General features: G+C 45.3%; 1 protein-coding gene and 1 long non-coding RNA gene across 2 annotated transcripts in view; both read left to right on the plus strand.

Annotated features, from left to right (window-relative positions):
- The window catches only part of LOC121001015 (leukocyte elastase inhibitor-like), a 139,192-nt gene extending 127,846 nt beyond the window's left edge, over positions 1–11,346 (plus strand). The window contains exon 8 of the mRNA XM_040431873.1: positions 10,789–11,346. Coding sequence (XP_040287807.1) covers positions 10,789–11,193 — 405 coding nt within the window. The 3' untranslated portion in view covers positions 11,194–11,346. The remainder of the gene's footprint in view (positions 1–10,788) is intronic.
- An 88-nt stretch (positions 11,347–11,434) lies between these two features.
- On the plus strand, positions 11,435–11,779 carry LOC121001018. Its single transcript, XR_005778955.1, has 2 exons — positions 11,435–11,618; positions 11,650–11,779. It is a non-coding gene; the product is annotated as an uncharacterized LOC121001018 (long non-coding RNA).
- The last annotated feature ends 4,706 nt before the right edge of the window (positions 11,780–16,485 follow it).

The raw sequence follows: 16,485 nt of genomic DNA on the forward strand, positions 1-16,485 counted from the left end.
GGATCCGATCCATCTATCAGTGCATCTGTAAAAATCATGCGGACATCTGAATGGAGCTTTACAGGGGGGTGATCAGGGAGTCTATATGGGGTGATCACCACAGTCATTGATCATGCCCCTGTAAGGCTTCATTCAGACGTCCGGATGCGTTTTGCGGATCGGATCCATCTATCAGTGCATCCGTACAAATCATGCGGACATCTGAATGGAGCTTTACAGGGGGGTGATCAGGGAGTCTATATGGGGTGATCACCACAGTCATTGATCATGCCCCTGTAAGGCTTCATTCAGACGTCCCGGATGCGTTTTGCGGATCGGATCCATCTATCAGTGCATCCGTAAAAATCATGCGGACATCTGAATGGAGCTTTACAGGGGGGTGATCAGGGAGTCTATATGGGGTGATCACCACAGTCATTGATCATGCCCCTGTAAGGCTTCATTCAGACGTCCGGATGCGTTTTGCGGATCCGATCCATCTATCAGTGGATCCGTAAAAATCATGCGGACGTCTGAATGGAGCTTTACAGGGGGGTAATCAATGACAGGGGGGTAATCAATGACAGGGGGGTGATCAGGGAGTCTATATGGGGTGATAACCACAGTCATTGATCATGCCCCTGTAAGGCTTCATTCAGACGTCCGTATGCGTTTTGCGGATCCGATCCATCTATCAGTGGATCCGTAAAAATCATGCGGACATCTGAATGGAGCTTTACAGGGGGGTGATCAATGACAGGGGGGTAATCAATGACAGGGGGGTGATCAGGGAGTCTATATGGGGTGATCAGGGGCTAATAAGGGGTTAATAAGTGACGGGGGGGGGGTGTAGTGTAGTGTAGTGGTGCTTGGTGGTACTTTACTGAGCTACCTGTGTCCTCTGGTGGTCGATCCAAACAAAGGGGACCACCAGAGGAGCAGGTAGCAGGTATATTAGACGCTGTTATCAAAACAGCGTCTAATATACCTGTTAGGGGTTAAAAAAAACACATCTCCAGCCTGCCAGCGAACGATCGCCGCTGGCAGGCTGGAGATCAACTCTCTTACCTTCCGTTCCTGTGAGCGCGCGCGCCTGTGTGCGCGCGTTCACAGGAAATCTCGGCCATCGCGAGATGACGCATATATGCGTGACTCTGCGCAGGGCTGCCACCTCCGGAACGCGATCCTGCGTTAGGCGGTCCGGAGGTGGTTAATGGGTCTGCGTGAAAATCGCAAGCATCCGGAAGCAAGTCCGGATGCGGTGCGATTTTCACGCATGGTTGCTAGGAGATGATAGAGATGAGCAACCCCGGACCCCATTAAAGTCTATTCACTGTATTATTATATAAGATGGTTATAAGGGAAAATAATAGCATTCTTAATACAGAATGCTAACTAAAATGTGCCTTGAGAGGTTAAAAAATTAAAACTCTGTCTTAACAGCTGTCTTAGATTTGTGAGAACTGTCTCTATCACTCTACACACATGCAGGGAGAGACAGGAAAAAGTAGATACAGTATGCTATTAGACCAATTCACATTAGCAGGCAAAAGCATACCACTACTTTAAAACTCACAACAGAAGGGCTTAGAGGGTTCTTCATAGCTTCAGCTCCCAAATCAGACATCATCATTATAGATTCTTGGAAGACATGAATTTACCAGGCTTTATACCCCTACTCACAGACCTCATATCTGCAGGTCTCCATTTCTGCTACCAGCGCGCCTCTTTCTTTCTTTAGCTCCAACCCATGTGATGCACAGCGTGCCCGCAGGCCAGAACCACATAGCCAAGTACACCTGAATGCCTCCGGCAAATCCCCACCAGTGCCGAACCTATTGGATAGCAGGGAGGGCTTGGGCTGCAACCAGAGGGACTCCATAAGTGTCCGGTGCTACATGGGCCACCCTGTCAGCGTGCACCTCCAGGGAGGAAGGAACAGACGCCAAGCCACAAAAGCGCTGCCTCAGCTCATGCAGCACCAGGTACCCAAGATAGGGGTTGGGGATGCTGTCTGCCTCCCTGCATATAGACAGATTCCCTTACGTCCTACCAGCAGCACAGATGGGGTTAACTGCCCCTGTGGACTGGTAGGACCGGCGGAATTTTAATGAGCCCAAAGAACCAATAAACGATCTTGTGATCTCCTCCCTTTCAGGGAGCAGATCACCCCCCAGCCCACCGTGTTTTTTTCTGTCCTCTGGACAGGTGGACTGGCGGTGTCGCTCCCCCTCTGGGAGCTGAAGAGTGCTAGGGGCTCTATTTTTTTGTTAGATCTAAAGTTTGCCCTCCATGGCCTCTCATTGCCTTTATTATAGGCTGGTCGGCGTTTCTATCTGGGGTACCGTCGGGGTGAGGGGTGTCCCCTCCCCTCCTCTTTGAACCAGCTGTGGTATCCCGTCCTCCCTCGCCGCATGTGAGCGGCGCTATGGCCGTCGGGTGCCGCTGGGGTACTGTCGGGGAGGGGGGTGTCCCCTCCCCTCTTCTTCCACTCGAGTGCTGCGGTATCCCGTCCTTCTCTCGCCGCATGTGGTGGCGCTATGGGCGCCGCCATCTCCGGAAGTGACGCGCACTAGGTGCGCTACGTCACTTCCGTTTTTTTCCATAGCGATGCCGTGAGGGTTTAAACCTCACTACTTTTATTAAAACTTTCTCCCCATGTCACCCTGGGATCCAGGATTAGGTGGGGCAGACATTTAGGGCTTGCTGAGCCTGTTTAGGCTCTGTTATCCCTCTGGGCTAGTTACGAGGGGCGGGGCTTCCTCCTCTTAAGCGCCCAGAGCCTGTCAGTCAGTGCTCTGGTTGCGTCGCTTTCACAAGTTAGCTCCAGAGTTCCCTGTGCCTTGAGATATTTAGTATTGCTTGGCTTGGGATTGTGGTTTCCTCTTTTACAGCTCTATTTTCTGCTAGTGCTGGTGGGCCCCCATAAGGTCTTGTTTCACCACCTCCAGGTAAAATTGTAGGTGTTATGACCTGTGTTCTTTCTAATTACAGACTATGGCTTCCCCTAAGGATCCGGATCAGCGTAAAGCTGGGGCCAAGAGGAAGCATCTGGCGTGTTACGAATGTAACACCCCCTTAGACGACAGCTGTCCGTACTCTAGATGTGAGAGTTGTCGCACAGCATCCACGGAACCCACGATGCAAGAAATGTTTCAGTGGACGAAGACATACGTGGATGACTCCATTAAGGGAGTGGTGCAGCTGCTGAATGAGAGGCTACCAGGACCCTCTCAGACTCCCATGGAGGTGGTCGCACCGGTCGAAAGACCTACCCCCTGTTCTCTGGGGTCTTCTTCTTCTGAGGAAGAAGAGTCTACTTCTTGTTTTTTCCCTCCAGAAAAGACGCAGAAGTTACTCAAGTCCATCAGGTAGGGGGACCATGATGTTGACATGGGGGAGTCCTCTGATCCCGCCGGACGGACACAGGGTGTCCTTAGAGCGGATGAGACCCTTCTCTCCGTGATGCGCACGGAATGGAGAAAGCCTGAGAAAGGTCCAGTTCTCACTAGAAAATTCAAACTGATGTACCCGATGGCTAAACCCTTGGTGGAATCGTGGGGTTCCGTTCCCAAGGTGGACATGGCTATTGCCAAGTTGTCCCGGCGCACTCTAGTTCCTGCAGACGATGGGTCTAGTCTGCAGGACCCTCTAGACCGGAGGGCAGAGTGCACCCTTAGGAGGAGTTACGTGGCGGCTGCTGCCTCCGCATCAACTTCTATTGCGGCCACGGAGGTAGCCACCTATTTACGCTCTAAGCTTAACCGAATCCAGACGGACGTTGATCAGAGCGTATCAAGGGATGATATCCTGGCAGCCTTCAAGTCGGCCAATCTGGCCATGGACTTTCTGGTCGATTCTACCCAGATGCAGCTGAAGCTGGCCGCCAAAACTATGGCCCTAGTTTCGGCTGCCCGCAGACCACTCTGGTTGAAACCTTGGATCGCTGATAACGCGTCCAAGTTCAATCTTTGTGGGCTCCCCTTCGAACCGGATAGGCTATTCGGGTCCGAATTGGACAAGATAATGGAGGGGCTCTCCGATAAAAAGGGGAAGAGCCTCCCCCAGCAGCCCTTTCGGGGACGCCCCAGGCAGGAGAAGAAAGGCGGAGGTCGTCCTGGGCAGCAGTCTAGGCGCAGAGATTGGGGGGGACCATCTCGTAAATATTCGAGACGCTCCCATAAACCCACCAGGGAGGCAAAACCCTCCTGACTATGGGCCTCTTCGAGGCTCTTGGATAAGCCCTGCTGCCCCTGCAGTATCTCCCCTAGATTTTCCCGTACCCCTCCCCCAGATTCCCGTGGGGGGTCGTCTACCCATTTCAAAGACTCTTGGAGCCGGTTGATTGCAGACCCCTGGGTCCAGGACATAGTTTCCCTCGGGTACCGGGTAGATCTTATCTCTCTCCCCCCAGAGAGATTCATCGCCACACGAAACTTCGGGTCTGCCAAACAAGTGGTCCTAGAAGCTTACATTCAGGACTATATTTCCAAGGGAGCCCTAGAGGAGGTGCCGGCAGGGGAGAGGGGCCTAGGGATTTATTCACCAGTATTCCTGGTTCCCAAAAAGACGGGAGATCTCCAGATGATCATCGACTTGAGATTTCTCAATCGATTTATAAGGAAAACAAGGTTTCGCATGGAAACCATAAGGTCAGTCAGCCATATCCTCAACCCTGGGGACGTCATGGCTACTCTGGACCTCAAGGATGCGTATCTTCACATTCCGATCCATTCCGCGTCCCGGAAACTCCTCAGGATCGCGGTCCAGATTTCAGGGGTTCGCAGGCACTTTCAGTTCGCCGCGCTTCCCTTCGGAATCTCTTCTGCCCCCCTTATCTTCACCAAGGTGGTGGTGTCGGTGGTGGCAGCTTTGAGACTTCAAGGACTGACTATTATTCCTTATCTGGACGATTGGCTTTTCATAGCCTCTTCAGTTCCGATCCTTACCCACCATCTTCAGGTCGCAATCTCTTTTCTCTTCCGCCTAGGCTGGATTATCAACTGGCAGAAGTCGAATGTGAGCCCATCGACTTCAATCCATTACTTAGGATTCGTGGTCGACTCTATGGAGATGTCCCTTCGGTTGACTCCAGAAAGGAGAGCGCGGATTCAGGACCTAGCAAAGGTCCTTTATGTCCCTCGTCGAGTCTCTATCCGGACTCTCATGAAGATGCTGGGGCTCATGTCAGCGGCTGCGGATGCAGTCCCTTGGGCGCTATGGCACCTCCGTCCTCTTCAGTCGGAGGTCTTACACCTATGGAACGGCAGCCCTGCGGGGCTAGATTCCCTGTGCTCCCTGTCCGGTCAAAACCGGAATTCCCTCAGATGGTGGTTTCAGCTACCACCAGGGAAGTCTATGACCCAACCAGCTTGGGTCATATTGACTACAGACGCGTCCCTTGTAGGCTGGGGCGCTCACCTGGACGGATCCCCAATACAGGGATCTTGGTCTCCTCTGGAGCGGCGTCTTTCTTCCAATCTTCGCGAGATGCGAGCTATCCGGCTAGCCCTCCTTCACTTTGCCCCTCAGATCCGGGGCAAAGCAGTGAAAGTCCAGTCAGACAATATGACTGCAGTTCTCTATATAAACAAACAGGGAGGCACAAGATCATTGCCCCTTCTGTCAGAGATCGGGGTGATTCTTCGGTGGGCAGAGACGAACCTTTCCCATCTATCTGCCGTTCATATTCGAGGCTCCCTCAATATGATAGCGGAACGCTTAAGTCGAGGATTACCGACCATGGAGTGGTCTCTGCATCCGGAGATCTTCAGGCAGCTAGTTCACAGATGGGGTATGCCAGAAGTGGATCTCATGGCAACCAGGTTCAACGCCAAGGTGCTGAGGTTCTGTTCCCTCTACAGGGAAGACAACCCCCTGGCGATAGATGCTCTGTCAATACCGTGGAGGTTCAGGCTGGCTTACATCTTCCCTCCGTTTTCCATGATACCGAGGGTATTGATGAAAATCCGTCAGGATCAGGCCTCGGTAATAGCCATCATACCGTTTTGGCCCAGAAGATCCTGGTTTACCCAGCTCATTCAGATGAGTCGGGGACAATACTGGAGACTCCCCCCGGAGCAGACCCTGGTGTCGTGGGACACTCACCTCTGCCCAGATCTGCACAGGTTCAACCTGACAGCCTGGAGGTTGATCAGTCCCTTCCCAACATAGAAGGGCTTTCCGAGTCGGTCCTGAGAACTTTGTCGCATTCCCGAGCAGAGTCTACAAAGAAGGCCTACTCCAGGATCATGAGAATCTTCGTGGCATGGTGTGATTCCAGACAGGTGGCGTCCGCAGATCCGCCCCTTCCTGCGATACTTCAATTTCTTCAAGATGGATTAGATAGAGGCCTATCTCCAGCTACCTTGAAGGTACAGGTTTATGCCATCTCGGCCTGTCTCAACAGGCCACATTCTCGGGACCCACTCATTAAACGCTTCCTGAAGGGAGCTGAAAGACTAAAGCCTACTATACTGAAACCTATCCCCCAGTGGGATCTTTCAGTAGTGCTCAGGGGGCTAGCATCTCCCCCCTTCGAGCCCTTGGAGGAGGTAAATTTCAAATTTTTGACTTTAAAGGTCTTTCTTCTGGCTATAGCTTCAGCCAAAAGAATTTCTAAATTGCAGGCTTTCTCTGCAATTCACCCGTACATTATTTTCCTACAGGATAGAGTACTCCTGAAGTTTTTACCCTACTTCAGCCCTAAGGTGCCTACTTTCCAGAACATCAATCAGGTAATCTCTTTACCAGTTTTGTTTACAGCCTCCTCCTCTGATACTCCAGCTAGAGACCCGCTGGATATTTCAAGATGCCTCCAGATCTATGTGGATAGATCTAGAGAGCTCAGGATAGATGAGAATCTTCTTATCCTGTTTGCCGGTAAGTCTAAAGGCCATAAAGCGTCTAAAGCTACCATTAGTCGCTGGATTAAGGAGGCCATTATGGAAGCTTTCGTCTCCCAATCCTTAGATCTTCCTGAGTTTGTGAGAGCCCATTCTACTAGGGCGGTCTCCACCTCGGTTGCGGAGAGAAGACTCCTCCCCTTAGAGTTGATCTGTAAGGCGGCCTCCTGGAGCTCTGAGTCAACCTTCATCTCCCATTATAGGATAGATGCTAGAATGGCAGAGTTTTCGGCTTTTGGGCAGACTGTTCTTAGTTCTGCCAGGCATGAGGACCCTCCCTAGGGGATTCTTCTTGCTATCTCCCCATCTGTGCTGCTGGTAGGACGTAAGGGAATCGTTAATTTCTAACGATAATTTGTTTTCCCTTAGTCCTAACAGCAGCACACAAATATCCCACCCTAAATACATTATGCTTGTTAAAAACACGGTGGGCTGGGGGGTGATCTCCTCCCTTTCAGGGAGCTGAAGATTGTTTATTGGTTCTTTGGGCTCATTAAAATTCCGCCGGTCCTACCAGTCCACAGGGGCAGTTAACCCCATCTGTGCTGCTGTTAGGACTAAGGGAAAACAAATTATCGTTAGAAATTAACGATTTTCTTCTTTTCTGCCCAGTGCTGCCTCCCTGAGTGGTCTCATAGCAAATGGCATAAGAGATGGACTCTCCCCACCTGGAGGGACAGGAAGATACTGGTTAAAAGTGGGTCATCTCTCATGGTATGCCGTCGCACAGGATTAAATGGAAAATTGAATTTTTTGCAGTTTTTATTTTTAGTTTTTTTACAGGCGTTCACCTGATTATGTGACATTTTTATAGAGCCGATCGTTACAGACGCAGTGATACCAAATATGTCTGATTTTTTTTCTTTCTTTTTTTTTATACTCGATTTTATGGTGAAGGGTCTTTTTTTATTTATTTTTTATTAAAACTTACATTTTTTGTATTTTTGTATTGCACTGTATTGAACTGTCAGCATAAGACGCTGACAGTTGCCTAGGAGCTGGATCTCCTGGGCTTCTGTGGCTGGCAGGCTCTGATGCCCCTGTGAGGCATCGCAGCTGCCATAGCAACCGTCTGTCACCTCAGAGCAAGGGGCCAATGGAGTCAAAGGGGGCCCCCTTCTTCTGTAAAGCACCCATGTGCCGTGGTCAGCGTTGACCGCAGCATGTGAAAAGGTTAATACATCAACATCACCACATACAGCGATGCCGGCGGATGCAGCAGGGGCTGTCAGTACATGATTATGTGGGAAGGGGTTAATTAAACTAACTTCAGTTGGATACTCACCTTCTGCCCCACTGCTGCTTTCTCGCCCCAGAGTCCAGTCACGTGACTGTACTCCACAGGATTTCCCTTCTTCCTGCAACGTCCCTTCTTCTGTCTTTTTGGCACCTGCAGTCGACAGAATGTCATTGACTACTGTTTGGAAGACTTTGGTGACGAGGTTGGCTTGTATTCCAAACGCATGCTCAGTAATATTTATATCTATATATACAGTACAGACCAAAAGTTTGGACACACCTTCTCATTCAAAGAGTTTTCTTTATTTTCATGACTATGAAGGCATCAAAACTATGAATTAACACATATGGAATTATATACATAACAAACAAGTGTGAAACAACTGAAAATATGTCATATTCTAGGTTCTTCAAAGTAGCCACCTTTTGCTTTGATTACTGCTTTGCACACTCTTGGCATTCTCTTGATGAGCTTCAAGAGGTAGTCACCTGAAATGGTCTTCCAACAGTCTTGAAGGAGTTCCCAGAGATGCTTAGCACTTGTTGGCCCTTTTGCCTTCACTCTGCGGTCCAGCTCACCCCAAACCATCTCGATTGGGTTCAGGTCCGGTGACTGTGGAGGCCAGGTCACCTGGCGCAGCACCCCATCACTCTCCTTCATGGTTAAATAGCCCTTACTTTCAAAGTTTTCCCAATTTTTCAGCTGACTGACTGACCTTCATTTCTTAAAGTAATGATGGCCACTCGTTTTTCTTTACTTAGCTGCTTTTTTCTTGCCATAATACAAATTCTAACAGTCTATTCAGTAGGACTATGAGCTGTGTATCCACCTGACTTCTCCTCAATGCAACTGATGGTCCCAACCCCATTTATAAGGCAAGAAATCCCACTTATTAAACCTGACAGGGCACACCTGTGAAGTGAAAACAATTTCAGGGGACTACCTCTTGAAGCTCATCAAGAGAATGCGAAGAGTGTGCAAAGCAGTAATCAAAGCAAAAGGTGGCTACTTTGAAGAACCTAGAATATGACATATTTTCAGTTGTTTCACACTTGTTTGTTATGTATATAATTCCACATGTGTTAATTCATAGTTTTGATGCCATCAGTGTGAATCTACAATTTTCATAGTCATGAAAATAAAGAAAACTCTTTGAATGAGAAGGAAGTGCTGGATGTAAACAGTCCTGCCAAGATTCCCAGACAGGTGGAAAGAAAGCACAGACATGAAAAACAGGTACTGGGGGCATAAATATGATTTTTGGAACCAGACATCTCCTTTAACCCTTTGCTGACATAGCGATTTTCTGTTTTTTGCGTTTGCATTTTTTGCTCCCTGCCTTCCCAGAGCCATAACTTTTCAATTTCGGTTCACATAGCCATATGAGGGCCATTTCTGTGGGACAAGTTGTACTTTATGGAAGGTATTAATATGGGGGTTAATCAGAAAATATCAATACTCATCTCATGAACCCCATGCTGCTCCTCTACCTTTGCTTGTCTCCCAAAACCTCCTGGTCCAGTGATGAGGTTCTAGCGCACAAGAGCATGTCACCACTGCAGCCAATCACTGGCTGTAGCAGTTCACAATTGCAGCCAGTGACTGCCACCAGAAAACCATGGTGCAGGTGCAAGAGGGCTCTCTTCAGGCACTGTCAATCCAGGGGAAGGGAAGAGTGGCACTAACTGCATGGTGTTGACAAACTAGGGATCTGAGGGCTGTGGACGGTCCCTTGGTGCTCCAAGAAGGTGATTTGTGTATTAATAAAAACGGACTTTTCTCAACTATTGAAAATTCTAATAAAAAAAATTATTTTGTTCTAAAAACTGGCTTTTCTCAAGGACGGGGCAATGTAGAGGTATGAATAAGCATGATCAACCCTACCAGGCAGAATGCCTGGTTTAATAGCGTTGATCATGCTGACAAATATATAGGGGTTATCATATCTGGACAACCCCCTCTCCAAATGAATGAGCCACTGGTCACCACTGGTCCAGCAGCTGAAACCCCTACTATACGATGCACCACTCTCTACAGTTTTCCACTCTGGCTGATAAAGTCTGATCTTGAGCAATGGAATACCCTTTATGAAGTATATATGCCCTTCCATGTCATAAGGATAAAGGTTGTCCAGATGAAAAATTAAGTTTTTGCTTAGAGTGGAGACACCTAGCCCCTGTATTTTACTTCAAACTTTCCTCTTGGCTCGATATATTTCAAAACGAGTGGCACAAGATTATCAATTTGAAAAAGAAAACATTTTTCGTTACTCTATTGGACGTTGTTAGCGATGCAAAACTTTTTTTTTTTTCAAAGCTGGTAACTTAGGGTTACTCGTCTTGAGATATCTCCAGCAAAAAGTAAAGATAAGGAAAGGCACATCTATACCTGTTCCGTGTTTAGATTTTGTGCAGCAGTTAGTTATTATGATCCACCTGGTAAACTTTACAAGTATTAACTTTTCTCAATATAATAATATTATATATTTTATTGAGCTGAACTGTATAACTGACTGAAATGGACAGATTTTTATATGTAGAAGGTATTTTATATCTGTCCATTTTAGTCATAACTGATGTCTTCTGTAAGGATCAAGGCACTATATAATGATATAAATTCACATAGAGGTTTTCATTTACTAATATTTCTTTCATACATAATTAGCTAGAAAAGGAGTTGAATTATGAAAAGCTGAAAGCCTGGACCAACCCTGACATGATGGACAAAACTGAAGTGGAACTTGAGCTTCCGCGCATTCTTCTTGAAGAGAACTATGATCTGAAATCGTACCTCACCGAGATGGGATTAGGTGACCTTTTCAATGCAGATAAAGCTGATCTCACAGGGATATCAAAAAAAGGCAACATATATATCTCAAAGATAGTTCACAAAGCATTTGTTAAAATTAATGAAGAAGGAACAGAGGCTACTGCAGCTACCGCTGCCGTTGTGACGATCAGAAGTCGCCCTGTAGCAGAGAAATATCAATTTGACCACCCGTTTGTGTTCTTTATAAGAGATAACAAATCAGGTGCCATAATTTTTTTGGGAAAATATTCTTTCCCGTAGAGTACTGAAAGAAAAAATCACAAAAACAGAATATATAGCTTGCAATTTCAATATAGCACCATAATCTGCTTTCAAAACAGTATCATTTATTACAAGGATATAAATATTAACTAATACTGACTGTATCATAGCTTAACATGATTTGGCCGAATGCACAAGGCCGTGTTCCGCGGCCGAGAGCGGTCCGTAGTAACCCGGCCGGGATTCCTGTTGACAGCAGGAGTGCACGGCGTCATTGGTTGCTATGACGCCGTGCGCTTCATGTCGCTGCTGCACTACAGTAATACACTCGTATGATCTATACGAGTGTATTACTGGCTGAACACATCACTGTAAGCTAATTGTATGTACTTCGCCATGCAAGACTACCACTGACCAGCAAATTATAAAAACATAACCTTTATTAGTCCACATTAAGATTACCGGTACTTACCAACTAATAATCCATTGGATCAGAACAAATTATAGGTGTGGGTTCCAGAGCTGGCACCGCTGAGAAAAATGATGTTTTAATATAAGGGAATGAGCCTATAGGAGCAAAGCAGGTACGCCAGTTTTTTTTGTGCAAAATGCGCCCAAAAGAAATGGCACATTTTCAACAGTAAATCTGCCCCTGTGTCTCCATGGAAATTACTGCTCGTTAACTAATAGGCTTTAGCAGAATCCTTTTAAAAGATAACAGGTTATCTCAGAAACAACATACAGAAGGAGCAATTGTAAACCTCATGGTGCATTATTACATCACAAATGTCAATCAAAAGTCAATCAAAAGTTTATTGCTAGTGTTTACTTAAATCATTAAAGGCTATGTACACTTTTGGGCGCAATTTTTTTAATTACTATTGCATTGTACTCATTTTGAGCTAAAAATCATTTTTTTATTGGTCTTTATTAAAAATTTGGAGCCCTTTTCTCTGTCTAGTAGCCTGCTGTCTGTTTTCACTCTGTTCCGTCAGGCAGCTCAGTTGACGGCTCCTTATCTCTGGTCTCCTAAACACTCATTATAACTCAGTGTTTATGACCTTTTAGTTATTTAGACATAAGGGTTATTAGATGACCGGCAGAAAGTGAAAGTAGGATTCACACAGCTAAACAAACAGTTAACCCTTTGTGACAGAACGGCTGAATATTTATAATAAAGACCAATTGAAAAAAAAACTATTTTAGCAAATAATGAGTGAAATGCAATTGTTAAAAAAAAATAAAAAAATCACCCAAAGGTGTACATAGCCTTTAAGAATCAGGATGAAGGTTGTGATATCTGTAGATGAGGTTAATATACTGTAACTCCAGACAAAAGCACATTGTTCAGGTTTATGCACAAATAATCACTTTTGTAATTACAATTAAGAACATTATTGAGGCTCATAACAAACCTAACTCCTTGCAATGTGCTTGTAGTAATCCATCTGGTCTTTATTGCTTATGTTCAATTACATCTATACCTGCATAGTAAATAGGTCAGTAATGCAATGTCTACTGTATTCCTGTGCGGTAACTGATAAGCCTGCAGAACAGGAAACATTATATTTTAATCAAAGGCTTTCTTCTATAGATTAGCATAAATGCATATTGTACTGTATTATCAAAGTATTGGAAAGCTGGGCTTCTGTTTTATGATTTGCAGCTTCTACCATCTATTTTTTTTAGGAAAACTGCCGTAAAAATAGATCTTGCCATGTTTTATATACTATTGTTTTTTCAATAAAACTTAAGAATAACAGTGTCTGTTTTCTCTGTATCCCGATATAGCATTTAGCTGGTTTATTTGTGCAATTAGTGTAAATGGTCAATCTATATGCAAAAGAGATGTTAACTACAGTAAAATATATATAGATGTTTATACCTGTTCTGCTCAGAAGGGTTATTTTTGTAGCATCCAAAATAGAGGTACAGTATTTGATGGGGTTGCATTCTATAATAGGGGCTGTAGTGATTCATTTACACTACTAGCCATTTAATGTAAACATATTATATAGTATATAGCGGAGTATGTATTGCTGAACACAAAGCCGCAACATTTCAAGTTATAGAGGCAGTACTTAGTCACATCATGTGGTCTGCTCTATAAGGCTGAGTTCACAAGTGACTGAAAATCCAGCTGAAAAATCCACTGCACAACAAAACCACATTTATTACATGCAGTTGTTTGCCATGGAAAATCCAGCAGATTTCACCCTCTCCGTTTCAGTAATTCAATTAAAAAGGTTAAACTCATATTATATAGATTCGTTACACACAGAGAGTGATCTATTCCAAGCTTTTATTTCTTTTAATGCTGATAATTAAGGCTTATAGCTAATGGAAACCCTAAATTCTGTATCTCAGAAAATTAGAATACTGTGAAAAAGTTCAATATTGTAGACTCATGGTGCAACGCTCTAATCAGGTAGTCAACACAAAACACCTAAAAAAGTTTCCTAAGCCTTTAAATTGACCCTCAGTCTGATTCAGTAGACTACACATTCATGGGGAAGACTGCAGACTTGACAGTTGTCCAGATGACAGTCATTGACACCCTCCACAAGTACGGTAAGCCACAAAAGGTCATTGCTAAAGAAGCTGTTCACAGTGTGCTGTATCCAAGCATATTAATGGAAAGCTGAGTGGATGGAAAAAGTGTGGTAGAAAAAGGTGCACAAGCAACAGTGATAACTGTAGCCTTGAAAGGATTGTCATTCAAGAATTTGGGAGAGATTCACAAGTAATGGACTGTGGCTGGAGTTGGTGCTTCAAAAGCCACCACACACAGACGTATCCAGGACATGGTTACAACTGTCGCATTCCTTGTGTCAAGCCACTGAGAGACAAATTCAGAAGCGTCTTACCTGGGCTAAGTAGAAAAAGAACTGTTGCTCAGTGGTCCAAAGTCCTCTGTTTTCATTCATTCATTGGAAATCAAGGTCCCATAGACTGGAGGAAGAGTGGAGAAGCACACAATCCAAGTTGTTTGAAGTCCGTTGTGAAGTGTCTTTCCACATGGGGTCCAGGTATCTGCTTGTCGGCCTGTTTGGGCAGCTCTACCTGAGACTTCCATATGTCGTTCTGCATGGGGTCCAGGCAGCTGCTTGTGTGCCGATTCACATTTGTCCTGTCTGTACTGTGCAGTTTGTTCCTGTTCCAGTTTGTGTGCTGGGTTTCCAGTCCTCGTTTGTGTGGACTGCTGGTGCTTGCACCAGCAGTCTCTGCAGGTAAGTGGCCAAGTACACCGGGACCATCATGAAGGTGAAGCCAGTGAGCCTCGGCTAAGTTCACCCCACCATCTGGGGCTCTGTGAAGAATGGGGCTCACTGAGGCTGCCCTCTAGGTTTGGCCCCAAGTAAACTGGTGCACTTGGTCCAGTGGTATTTCCTGGCACTGGTCCCTTACCTGCTTATCCAGTTTCCGGCTTTGTCTTGATCTCTGTATTAAAGTATTCAGTTGTGTTAACTGTCATGTCTTTGTCTCTTCTTGCTTTGATGTGTTTGAGAAGTTCTAGCAGTCGGGTGGTTCCTCGCTAGAACATGACACATAAACAACAAAATCAATTCGACAGGAATTATAGTCATTCACTTTGTGTGTTATCGAGCCAACCGGAATACTCTTCCCCACTCGCATATAACAGCAGTAATTATATGAACCGCATCTATGATTGCCACATGGGATAAATTTACGTAACCAGTTGTCATATTTGCGTCCTTCAAACTATCCTTGCACCAGTATATCTCTACGGCTCTTTTGCAAAATGCTATAATTGAAGGTTTCTTTGCACATTCTACCAGGTCACGTTCACCCTCAATCATATGCCAGTTCTAATGGCACGCTTAATATACTCTGACATAGGGCTATATTTAAATGAGAAAATAAACCTATCCTGTTTCTTTCTGTCGGCTCTCTTGGTTAATAACTGTCTATGATCCTGGTTCATGGCTCTAGAGAAGGCCTGAGAGATGACCTCTTCACTATATCCCCTATCACGCAGTCTATGGATTAACCACATTGTAAATGTATTTTTCTTCCCACAGAGTTAAAACATGTTTTCAAAAGTTGGTGCCACCGGCGTGCCTATTGCAGTACCAGTGCACTGGGCATACCAGTGGCCACTAAATCTAAATACATTGTGTGTCAATACCAAAGCCAACGCCTCGCAGATAAACTTAGAACATATGGCACTTTTTCCTGCTCTCTCCATAAATGCCTCAACTGCATATATGGCATCCCGATGTCGGATAAGTGTGCACAGGCTGATCACATCAATAGTGGCCAGCCTGCAGTCATCATCCCATTCTAAACCATGAGATTCTGCAAGAGTGCTTTAGAATCTTTTAAGTATGAAGAAATACTTTTCAAGAGAGGGCATAAAAAACAAGATAGCTTGACAGAGGCTCGAGAACAGCTTAGATGGATGTAACGGGAACAATTTCTCTGCTAACTTCTGTGAAATCACATTGGATTCAAAGTCCTGTCTTAAAAAAGGAACGTAATTTTGTTTGTATAGCTACTGTGGGATCTCCATCTAACTTCTCATAAGTGACCTGATAGTTGCTGCATAGCCTCCTTCTCATAATAAGTTCGATGCCACTGCATTCCCACCCTTGTCCGCCAGTTTAACTACCACTTGATCTTGACTCTTTAACCATTTCAATGCCCTATATTCTCCCGGGGTCAAACTACACTAATTAGAGGGATAAATCAAAGCCTGGATATCTCTCTCCATTGCACAAGAAAAATTGTACATGGCACAGCTGGGGGACAAGGGCGGGAAGTAGGTTGAACGAACACCTCCCTTAAAGGGGATGTCCCATGAAAAATATTCTGTTTTTTTAAACCAGCACCTGGATCTGGATATTTTTGTAATTGCATGTAATTAAAAATGTTTTATAGCCACTGAGTTATTCAAGAAAATGCATCTGTATAGCGCCACCTGTTGTTAGTTTTTTTCTTATTTCTTTGCCCTGCTCACTGAGAAGGCCGCACATGCTCTGTTTCAACTGCCTTCTGAGCTGTGATAGGGGGTGTGTCTCAACTCTGCCTGAGCTAAAGCAGATAATACACTTCCCTTGAGTTGTCAGCTGGATATAAATCTAGCAGAGCAATAAATGGAGAAATCTCTGGATCTATGTGAAGTACAGGGCTGGTTCTAGCTGTGTTAGAAAGAATCTGTCATGTACTATATGTCTGATTTTCAATATTTACATTACTCATGGGATAATCCCTTTAAATGGTTCCAACGTTTCAGTGGGGCCCTCCTCATTACCCTCACTAAGCAAATCATACAGGTCATTAAGACCTTGACCGTCTTCCTGGTTGAAA

This window comes from Bufo bufo, chromosome 5, assembly GCF_905171765.1.
Source record: "Bufo bufo chromosome 5, aBufBuf1.1, whole genome shotgun sequence".
NCBI classification, from domain to species: domain Eukaryota; kingdom Metazoa; phylum Chordata; class Amphibia; order Anura; family Bufonidae; genus Bufo; species Bufo bufo.